At 44.1% G+C, this 11,290-nt stretch overlaps 1 protein-coding gene across 1 annotated transcript in view; it reads right to left on the reverse strand.

Moving 5' to 3' along the window:
• The window catches only part of HEPHL1 (hephaestin like 1), a gene marked incomplete at both ends in the record, with an annotated part of 57,195 nt that extends 50,071 nt beyond the window's left edge, over nucleotides 1–7,124 (reverse strand). Inside the window, one exon of the mRNA XM_080643248.1 lies at nucleotides 6,955–7,124. Coding sequence (XP_080499374.1) covers nucleotides 6,955–7,124 — 170 coding nt within the window. The remainder of the gene's footprint in view (nucleotides 1–6,954) is intronic.
• Between the last annotated feature and the right edge of the window lie 4,166 nt (nucleotides 7,125–11,290).

Genomic DNA, 11,290 nt, shown 5'->3' on the forward strand with positions numbered 1-11,290 from the left:
TGCAAGTCTTGCCCCAAAACAAAGCAAGGGGTGATTTCACGGAAGGCATCCTTAGGAAGCAGCCCGAGGTGTAGCTAGAGTGCATGCATTAGGATGCTTCATTGGTGGGCTGTATATTGTTTATAGTGCAGCTGCAGGACGGTCCCACTGTGATGGACTGAGTGATCACTACCCCTCAGGTTCATCCCCAACATATATCCTAACATTTTGACTCAAATCGAGCAGGTATCTCTGTCCTGCTGTGAAGGAATCCAGTTGGGCTGGGAAGTTTCACATCAGCAGCTGCTTTAAGGACAAAACGAGATGCAAAACACTCACATTGCCAAGGCCAGGGACAATACTGCGAAAGGGACACCTTCTAAAAGCAGGTGAGATTAACCACTGCGGGAATGAACCTGCCTCTGGGAATCATCTAACCAGAGCAGAGGCAGACTCCAGGTTAGATTCCAAGGATTTCATAGCTCACAGGGGGTGTGCACCTTGCCAGAACCACTGTCCCCCACAGCCTGGATCTTTTAGCAGGATTCTTCCCCATCCATTCAACCATTGAGCAATTGTAGAACCTCTCCTGTACATGGGACATTAATCTAGAAACGAGGGCCAAGATCTGTGAATCTCAGTCCCTGCACTCAAGAGACATACCATCTGGTTGGGAAGACAAAACATATGCATTGGTGAATAAATAGCAACACCCAGTTTTCCATACTAAGTGGCAAATATATCACATAGAGCTGAATGTCTGTGTGTGTGAGAGAGAGTATGAGGACAGGGTAAAGATGAGCTTTGAATAATATCAGCAGAGGTGTGGTCAGGGAAAACATGGGAAATCATTATAGTCACAATATGGATAAGCAATTGTTGTCTGAGAAGGGACATTGTTCACCGAGGAGAAACAGGACTAGATGGATACAAATGACACTTGGCAAAGACAAGGGTGGAGATAGTGATTATGCATTGCAACTCAGGTGCAGCCACGCTCTCCCTAATTAGGTTAATGATTTCAAAGCCATCCCACCTAAGCGATGTGCTCCCATTCACGTCCTCTCACCCTGGTTCCCTGGTACCACCTGAGTCTTGAGTTCCTCCTTATCCCACTTCATTTCCACAGAAGCCCCTCAGGACACACATAAGGCAAGTTGAAAACAAATTCACACAGTGAAGGGAAAAGGGAATGAGCTTGAATCCCAACTTCCCCACTTGATGTTGTGATATCTTGGGGAGATCTGAACCCCAGTTTCCTTGGCTGTCAACTGGTGGCCATCGTAGAGTCATCAAGGGGAGTAAACGAGATGAGATGTGGAGCCCCATGCACAGTGTCTGAATGTTGAAGCAATGATAATTATGGGAGTAATGATTATTTCTGGCAAAGCTCCAATCAGAAAAGAAGAAAATGTGACCATTTGAAGTGTCTTTCCCACAGAGCTCCGGCTCGCAGGAGAAGTCCTAGAGATAGGAGAGATAGCATGACAGCTAACATGTCTTGTGTACTTAACCCAGAGGCTTTACCTCTGATACCTGTCTTATGGGTTGATAATGGCTTCCAAAGTGAGTCCACATCCTAATCTCCTTATTTGGAAAAGGGGCCTTTGTAGATGTTAAGGATTTTAAGATGAGGAGATGATTTTGGATTATCCAGGTGGGTCCTAAATGCCATTAAAAGTGTTCTTATAACAGGGGGATTAGACACACACAGGAGAAGGTGATATGAAAATGGAAGCAGAGATTGGAGTGATGCCCCCTCCTCAAGCCAAGGATTGCCAGCAGCCACCAGAAGCTGGAAAAGGCAATGAATTGATCCTCCTTTAGAGCCTTCAGAGGGAGTGTGGTTCTATCAACGCCTTCACTTTATTTTTTTTAAATATATTTTATTGATTTTTTTTACAGAGAGGAAGGGAAGAGGGATAGAGAGTTAGAAACATCGATGAGAGAGAAACATCGATCAGCTGCCTCCTGCACACTCCCTACTGGGTATGTGCCCACAACCAAGGTACATGCCCTTGACCAGAATTGAACCTGGGACCCTTCAGTCCACAGGCCGACGTTCTATCCACTGAGCCAAACCAGTTAGGGCAACATCTTCACTTTAGATTTCTGGCCCCTAGAACTGGGAGAGTACATTTTTTATTGTTTTAAGCCACCCAGTTTGTGGTAATTTGTTACAGCAGCCAAAGAAAACTCATACACCCCCACCACAACCACCACCAAGAAAGGACTATCATTATCCCCACTTTACTGATGAGAAAATTGAGGCAGAGATTCAATTACTTGCTTAGTAAGTGGAACAAGAATTCTAAGTTTCTAAGTTGATGCTAGAGTCCCACATCCACTAGAAAGCCAGGCTGCCTTGGCATCTCTGCCAGACCACTGCTGGGCCACACTTGGCTGGGAAAACCCACCCTGGGCCTCCTGGTCCCCCTGACTGGGCAGAAGATCTGTCACTCCTCTGTATGGCATGAAAAGCTTTTATGACAATGCCTGCAACATAGTAAGGACTCAATGACACTTAGATATTAATGTTGTCTAGAACCCCACTAACCAGGCCTTGGGGTGGGAAAGAGAAGAGGGGGATCAAGAGGGTTTTGTGAATGATGGGAAACAGGAAGAACTGAGGAAGGGGAAGGTGGCAGGGGCTGCCAGCTGCTTTGCAAAATTCATGCCCCACTTATTAGTAAAAGAATTAAATCCTGCTGTTTTCAGGTCAAAAAGCACATAACTGAAAGATTATATCGTCAAGTTCCTTTCAAGGCTTGGAGTATCCAATGAGATATAAGTAGAATTAATTGGGTGGCATATCCATGAGAGCGCTTTATAGGGCTGATGCAGCAGAAATTTGCCCCTTCTACCTTTTTCCTTCCTCTCTTCCTCCCTGGAACATAGACAAGAAGGCTGGAGTTCCAGCAGCCATCTTGTGACCCTTGACTTCCTTGAGGAGTAAAATCACATGCTAGGAATGTTGGGTCAGAAATTGTTAAGGCCCCTGAAATCCTATCATACCAACTGTCCCAACAACCCTGAATGGCCCACATCTGGATTTCTTTCAGAAGGAATACAAAACCCTAATTTGTTTAAGCCACTCTATTCTTGTCACTACTGGCAGCCAAAAGCACTCACTAACTGATACAGGGAAATAACAGCAACCCCAAGAGAGTCACATGACATCAGGCCCAACACAAGATTTTTTTTCTGCTGATAAGATAAAAGTTGAGATTTGAAAGTCACTGTCTGTCCAAGACTAAATCCTAAAAAGATGAAATCCTCCTCTTTGTTTTAAAGCTTGTCTTCTCCCACCTGCTTCCTCCAGTTGACTCTTTCAGTAGACATATGGGTCTCTCCTTCACACCCATCCAAGGGCCTGCTCAAAACCCTTTGCCATCAACTGTGCTCACACAGTGCTGTGATCAAGTGAACTCCCTAAACTTGGGGTTTGAACAGTTGCCAGCCACACTCATTCAAGTGTGGTTCTGCCTGTGAGTTAGTGCCCACAAAAACCTCTGAGTTTCACTGGGAAGCAAAAGCCTGCACATGTTGGTTGCCTAATGAGGGCTTTGGTGAGAATTGTGGCTTTAAATAAAGTGAGCCCACTTTGGCTCCATGCAAGACCAGGCTTTGCCACCAAAGCACAGTCACGCCTTAAGTGCTTTACGAGCTGGAGCAGCACTGGCCCGGTGGATCAAATGCTGACACCGTCCCCAGGCAAATCAAAGGAGCCTTGTGTCCCCATTAAGCACAAGAGGGAAGAGGGGGAATATATTCATTGAGGAAAAAATATTTCTAGATAGAATAGAACTCCTATATCCTATGCTTCCTAGGAAAATGTTAGTGGATATAATCTCAATTATATTTTGAACCCTGTGATGCAGCAAAGGCACCACGTTAGAAAGTTAACAAGTGGGGGCAGAGCAAGGACTAGAAGTTAGGTCTCCTGACTCCTATTTCAGGTTCTTTCTACCCATAGTGAATGCTGGGAATCTCTAAATACCAGGCATTTGTCTGGTTCTGAATATCCAAATAGCAGCCTGTCCTCAGGAACACTACCTACTCATCCTGCGGGAGGCTGAGCGACAGTATGGCTGCATCATCCAAGATGATTCCTTGCTCCTGGGAAAACGGCACCATGCAGAGCACACATACATGTTCCACAATCATGGCATCTTCACATGTGACAGCTGTGACAACTATGAACTGTAGTATCTAAGACATGTGTTCTGTGGTCTTCAAACAAGGATCAGCAGCCTTCTTGGGGACTTGCCCTGAGCCACCTGCCTCACCAGTAGCACTTCAGTCCACTAGTCACTCTTCTCAGAGAGACACTGAAAGTGATCACTTGTGTCAGTGACCAAACTGGTTACCTATTCATTGAGAAACCCAAAATAATTAAACACTCCAATGTTGGAATGCTGTTTCCACAAGGCTGGGTGCAGGAGGAGTTAGGGGCTCTCTTTTCAGCCATAAGATGGTGAATTATAATTGTTGATAAAAACCAATATACATGGCACACTCAACCAGGCTGCCCATTCAAGAGTCAGGAGCCACCCTGCATTAATCTGTCTCTTTACACACCAGAAGGAAACATGTGGGGACCGTGGCATCCAATATGACATATATATATTAGCTGTCCCTAAAAGCAGGAGTCCTCTCATGTGAAACCACATTTGTTAAACCATCTCACTCTAATCTGATACCAAACTGTGTTTTAGTCGTGGCTCTTTTTTCCATTTCTTTTTCACCATAACTATTTTCATACATTTTTTTTAATCCTGAGAGAGAGAGAGAGAGAGAGAGAGAGAGAGAGAGAGAGAGAGAGAGAGAGGTGCGAGAGAGAAACATGGATCACTTGCCTTCCGTACATGCCCTGACTGCATATCGAACACCCAACCTTTTGGTGTACGGGATGACACTCCAACCAACTGAGCCTCCCGGCCAGGGCTATACATTTTTTGTGCTTTCTTCAAAGCACCATCTTATGGCTGAAAAGAGAGCCCCTAACTCCTCCTGCACCCAGCCTTGTGGAAACAGCATTCCAACATTTGAGGGTTTAAGTATTTTGGGCTTCTCAATGAATAGGTAACCAGTTTGGTCACTGACACAAGTGATCACTTTCAGTGTCTCTCTGAGAAGAGTGACAAGTGGACTGAACCTGCCTTTGGTAAGAATTAGGTCTTTCTAGAACTTCTAATTGCTGGAATCCCTGGCTTCTGCAAAGCTGAGTTTAACTCAGCTGGAAAGGATCACCTTTGCCAAGAAACAGGTTTCATGGTTTAAGAGGGTGGGGGGGGGGGGTGCGGAGGGCTCTGGAGCTAAAGCAATGCGTGTTTGGTGCTACCTTTACTCTATAAACTCTGTCAAGTACTTCGTGGAACCTCAGTTCCTGGCTTGTAAAATTGGAATAATAATATGTACAAGCTTCAATGAAATGAAAGTAATGGAATTCCTATGTAAGAACAAAGAACAAAGAATACTAACATGGACATTTTAGGAGAAAGATAGCATTCCTTTTTACTCAACCATATGGAAAGGTTGTCCAGTATCACACTGAGCTCAGGAATGAACTCACTACACTCAACACACACATCTTGAGTAGTCTTGCATCCAATGGTGGCTCACAACGACTATTTTCTATTGAGCGTTTTTTGAGGACGGCAGAGTTCCATTTTTTGGGAAGGGCACCAGCAGGGAGGGTAGCCTTTCAAATCCCATATCCAGGGAACACTACCACCACCAAAGACCAGCACAGGTAGGATTCAAAGAAGTCAAGAGCTTTCTTTGGAAATAGCCCCTGGACATTAAATTTCCTGGTACAAAGCTTAAGGAAAAGACTTTCTTGGCAGCCTGGCTGGCACAAGCATCATTCTTCTTTAATTTTAAAACAAACAAAACATCTATGGCTATGGCTGTGTCACCATTGTGGCATAGCCTGGAAGCCGTGTGTCCAAGCCAACTGGATCTTTGGTCTTTGCCCAGGGCAGGGGGACCTGGCTCTAAAAGACTTGTTGGCAGACCTTGTGCTCTTACTGAAGCTTAGCAACTAATTTCATCTTTTGAAAATGGAACTTGAATATTGAATGCAATGGGCTCTGCCTATCAGAAAAGAAACAAGCATCCAAAAATCCAACAGTGGTTACCAGAACATCTCAAAAGTTGTTCTAATAAGCACAAAGTTGAAAATATGCATAACAACTTTTGGAGCCAGGGGGTGACTTCAGATGGATCTCCAGGGAACAAATAAAAGATATAAGACACTAGATCCCTCAAGGAAAACAGGAAGCGAGGGCTATATTCTGCAAAAATAAAAAATCATGGATATAGAACATTCTAGAACCATCTCACCCAGCTACACCATGGGCTCTGGAGATAGGCTATTGCCCTCAAATTGAATGAGTCGGGGCTGAAACAAGCTTCTCGCCAGTGAAAAAGCCATTTCTAATGGACTCAAGGAAGCTTTTTAAACGGCAGCCAAATCTATTGTAACTGTCCCTCTCTTAAACATTACAAAGCAAAAACAAAAATGACAATGTTTCATTCCAAAAAATAAAAACTAAGAAAACACTGTGTGTTTTAACAGTGAAGAATTCTTGAAAATTCTCAAATTTACATCCCAAAGATTGCCATTCTGGTTTTTTTTTAAACAGAGTCTAGAACTTCCTTGAGTTACTAGAGATGTCTAATGAAAACTGTCCATTTATAGAATGAGCCATTATTCAAGCAGCTGGTTGTGTCTGTGGCTCTTCACAGACAAGGCTTTGAATAGATGGTTCAACAAATAGATGGAGTTAAGAATGTTTCTTCCAAACTCCACACCCACCCAGACTGGGCTCTCCAAGCAAATGCAAAACCCCTCCTGTTGATTTACATTAACTCACCCCAATTACCACCTCCCAAGGAATACAACCTTCCACATGTCGAGCGAAAAGGAAGCCAAACCTGGGAGTCTATGAGGACCCCATGCTCACTCACTTGTCTTCTGCGAAACTTTTCCCAGTAATAATGTTCTTCCCCTGGGGTACATAGTCCCAGTATTCTTCCACAATCCCAATGTGGTATGTTCTGGTAACTGCACCAACCAGCCCAGACACACCCAGGAATGTGATGAGAAGGATGCAGGCAGCCTGCTGCTTCCAAGGCATTTGTGAATGTAACTCAGGCAAGCAGCGTGTGCAGGAGGCAACCCTGCCTGTCCCTCCCCCTCATTCGGAGTTAGTTATAAATAAGAAAGAGACAAGGCCCAGCTCCAGCTCCTCCTCCTCAGGAGCTTGGGGTTGGGACAGAGGCTGACAACTCATATAAGCAGAGCAAATTGGATGGGGGAGTTGCTATGACGACAAAACCTTTGCCAGCCATCCAAGAAATGTGTAACTGGCTTATTTATTTAGTGCCCAAGCCAAACAGGCCTGTTTCTATAGGTTTTGGGGCTCTGCTCTGATATTAATCATTCATCATTACCAGGAATGGCAGTACAACTAGTTGGGCTAATAGGTTTCCCCGCCTTCTTCCTCTTTTTTTTTTTCCTCCACACCCATTATAGGAACATATTAAAATCTGAATACTGGGCTGGCCTGAATGGAGCATCAGGAACTATCTCAAGCACTAAAGAAGGCTTCATCTCCGTTGACAGTGCAGAGGGAATGATGCAATCACTCTCTGCCATCTGCGACTTGTTTTATAGGTCTACATGAAACAATCAACTCACATCATAAAGTTCATAACAACATTGTAAAACCACACTAATTCTTCATTTGCTCGTGAATCATCTCCACCAAATTCAAATCCCACCGGCAAAAATTAGGAGTTCAATCACCCAGTTCAGCCACAATTCTAGAGGTTATCACCCCTAAGACTGAGCTGCCTTTCTGGACATGAGTGACAATGATACAGAAGGAATACCCTTCAGGCACATGAAGACCTAATTCAGTAGCAGGTCTTTGGGTCAAAAAGGTGAAGGGAGTACCCATTCTTCCGTGTGCTCTAATCTGTGTCCTAGAATCTCAGTGCTTAAAGATAACTCATCTGCCCCAGCCAGTGTGGCTCAGTAGATAAAGCATCATCCTGTGGACTCAAGGATCCCAGGTTTGATTCTGGACAAGGGCACGTACCTTGGTTGCAGGCTCAATCCCTGGCCCTGGTTGGGGCTTGTGTGGGAGGCAACCAATTGATGTGTCTCTCTCACATTGATGTCTCTCTCTCTGTCTTTCCTCTTCTCTTCCACTCTCTCTAAAAATCAATGGAAAAATATCCTCAGGTGAGGATTAACAAAAACAAAACAAAACAAAACAAGAGAATTCATCTGACCCTGCAAGTGAACCAATCTAGTAGTCCCCAGATTTGCTCTCAAGGCCACAGATGTGGAATGAAGGAGATGGTCTCCAGGGTGAACTCAGAGGTCGAACAGACCTGTGTTTGAAATCCAGTCCCAGCACTTATTTAGTGGCATTGAAGAATCACTGGACCTCTCTAAACCTGGTTCTGCAAAACAGGGGTGAAGGGATTGTTAAGAAAATTTAAAGAATGACATAAAAGCAAATCTAGATGACCTTAGGTTTGATTTTTTTTAAATATCAGGACATTTGTGGATTAATTGCCACAGCACACCTTCCTTTAACTCACTCTACTCTTCAATATGAGTTTGGACACTTTGTGTGAGTTCATCATCTAATAGCCACTATAGGGAAAGGACTCCCAGGGCAAACCTGAGCATGGCCTTGAAGGAAGCAGGGCTTTAGGAGTTCTTGGAATTCTTGAAAATGTCCTGGACCAAAAAGTTTTTGTTTATACTCTAGAGACGCAGACTATTTGGGGCCACTGGAGGGGATCCCAAAATGTCCCTTCAGCCCAGCCCAGGTAAAGCCCTAATTATTACAGAACCTTAAAAACACACAAACATGCCATCATTCTGCTTCATTCCTCCATTTTATGTCCCAACCTCCACCCACTCCATCCCTCACCTGCACTAAATTCCTTCTCATCCTCCCAAATCCTTCTGGGCTCTTCCTCTCTGAAACCTTCCTTGGTTCCTGCCACATCCTCTATACCTTTCCTTCTCTGTATTTCCTCCAGACTTTGTACGCATGAGCATCTCTGTCTATATTATTGTTTGCTTACATGTTGGCCTCCCATACTAGACTCTAAAGTCCTTGAGAACAGTGCCTAGCTGACAAGCCCTCAACATCTCTCTCCTCTTACATCTGAGGTCCAAGGGCTTTATTAAAAGAACCTACAGAATACCACACTCAATAGGTATTACTGGAATTATTCAAGGAAGACCCTTTCAAGGAAGGGACCATTAGCAATGCACAAGAATTTTCTTCAAGCATAAACATGACCTAAGAATTTAGAAGAAACACAATATAAAATGCACATGGGCAAACACTTCACCAAATGAAAGTCTAGTGATAAAATCAGTCATTCAACCATTTGGAAAGATTTGCTGAGTATCTACCTTAGTAACTGTTCTAGTCAACTAGGAATGTGACACCCATGGTCCCTGCCCTCAACGTGTTTATATTTTAGTGAGGGAAATGGATTGTAAACAAACAAGTTTTAAAATATTAGCTAAATATCATGACAAGCTCAGCAAAGATCAATGTAAATCCAATGTGAATGGGGAGAATGTTAGGAGGTGTCTGAGATGTTTGGGGAGATGGCCAGGCAGCTTGTTCTGAAGTATGTTTATGTTTTATAGGGAGGAATAGAGCATAGTGAAGTCCCATTCTACAGAAGCCCCACCCACTGCCATCATCAAAGAAAAAACAAACAACAACAAAAAATACAAGATTAGCTTGATAGCCAACTTAGGTTGAGTTTTGTGAGGAAAGTTAATGGGCCACATCCCTGGCCAGCGGGGACTTCCACTTTTGGGCATTTACTTGTTCCTCCACTGGGGAAGTGCCTCATGATGCCTCACCTCCCACATGCCTGAAGCAAACCCTCATGCCAGAGACTCAAGAGAGCCAGCCTTCAATCACAGATATAGTAAAAAGAAGAGCAGAGGAAATGGGCTTCCCTTCACTCTCTTCTCAAACTCCTCCATCTTCCCCTTCTTCCACATAGATCAAGACATCTAGGGTGGGTCATCCCTGAGCTTGAAGCTTGTTTTGTAATGATCTTGGTTGTGATAGCACTGATTTTTACTAGTGGAGAAAGCTCCATTGCCCTCCATTACTGTGACCAGAGACTAAGAGAGAATTCTCTTGTCGGAGGCCATGGGGTCTCAGAGTGGTATCTATATGAAGTTAGTTGGCAAATCAGGATGCTTTATAAGATTGGTTGGTTGCCGTTCAATCCACACTCTAGATCTACCACTTCTTGGGAGATGCAAGAACCCTCTACCTTCTCCCACCCTTCTGTGGTTCTTCCAGTAATGGCTCAATAGGGCTGTCCTCAGTACACCCCTGGGCCTATTGAATGCAGAGCAGCAGGGCAGGGCACGCAGGAAGGTGTTTACCTATTTCCCAATCTGTTTTCTGAGAAGGTACCAGGCGGCTCATCTCATCATTTATTAAAAATCCCACTGGAGGAGGACAGCACTTCAGAAAACCCTGTTATATGGCACCAGAGACTGCTTAACTGTAGCAAATTTTTGAGTGAGAGTGGCTGAACGTGAATTCCTATTAGAAAGGAAAGCCCTGGTTCCAAGTGAGGCTTGGCTTAGCTGAGACCTCCCTGGGACACAGATTCCCAGGAGAAATATTTCTGATGATCAAAGCACCTGGTGCTTCTGTAGAGAAGGTCTTTATAGGTAGCGCTTCAGCTCCCAGGCTGGGGCACGTAGGCACATGCGGCATGGATTCTGGAGCATGGCCAAGGCTCACTGCTCTGGCCTGATCACTGATGCCCAAATTCCACAATCGGAGCTCCCTGATTATGGCTTAGGAATAACGCTATAAAATGCAAAGATCTCTTTTTTTATTTTCTTTTTTTTATTAAGGTATTACATGTGTACATATCTTACCATTGCCCCCCCCCACTCCCATACATGCCCTCACCCCCCAATGTTTTGCATCCATTGGTTACTCTTATATGCATGCATATAAGTCCTTCGGTTGATCTCTTATTTTCCCCACCTCTCCCTAGCCTTCCCACTGTAATTTGACAGTCTGTTTGATGCTTTACTGCCTCTGTAACTATCTTTTTGTTCATCAGTTTATAATGTTTTTCATTATCCCCAAATGAGTGAGATCATGTGGTATTTTTCTTTCATTGACTGCCTTATTTCACTTAGCATAATGTTCTCCAATTCCATCCAGGTTCCTACAAATGGCAAGAACTCCTTCTTTTTTATGGCAGCATAGTATTC

This window comes from Plecotus auritus, assembly GCF_963455305.1.
Source record: "Plecotus auritus genome assembly, chromosome: 9".
Classification (NCBI taxonomy): Eukaryota; Metazoa; Chordata; class Mammalia; order Chiroptera; family Vespertilionidae; genus Plecotus; species Plecotus auritus.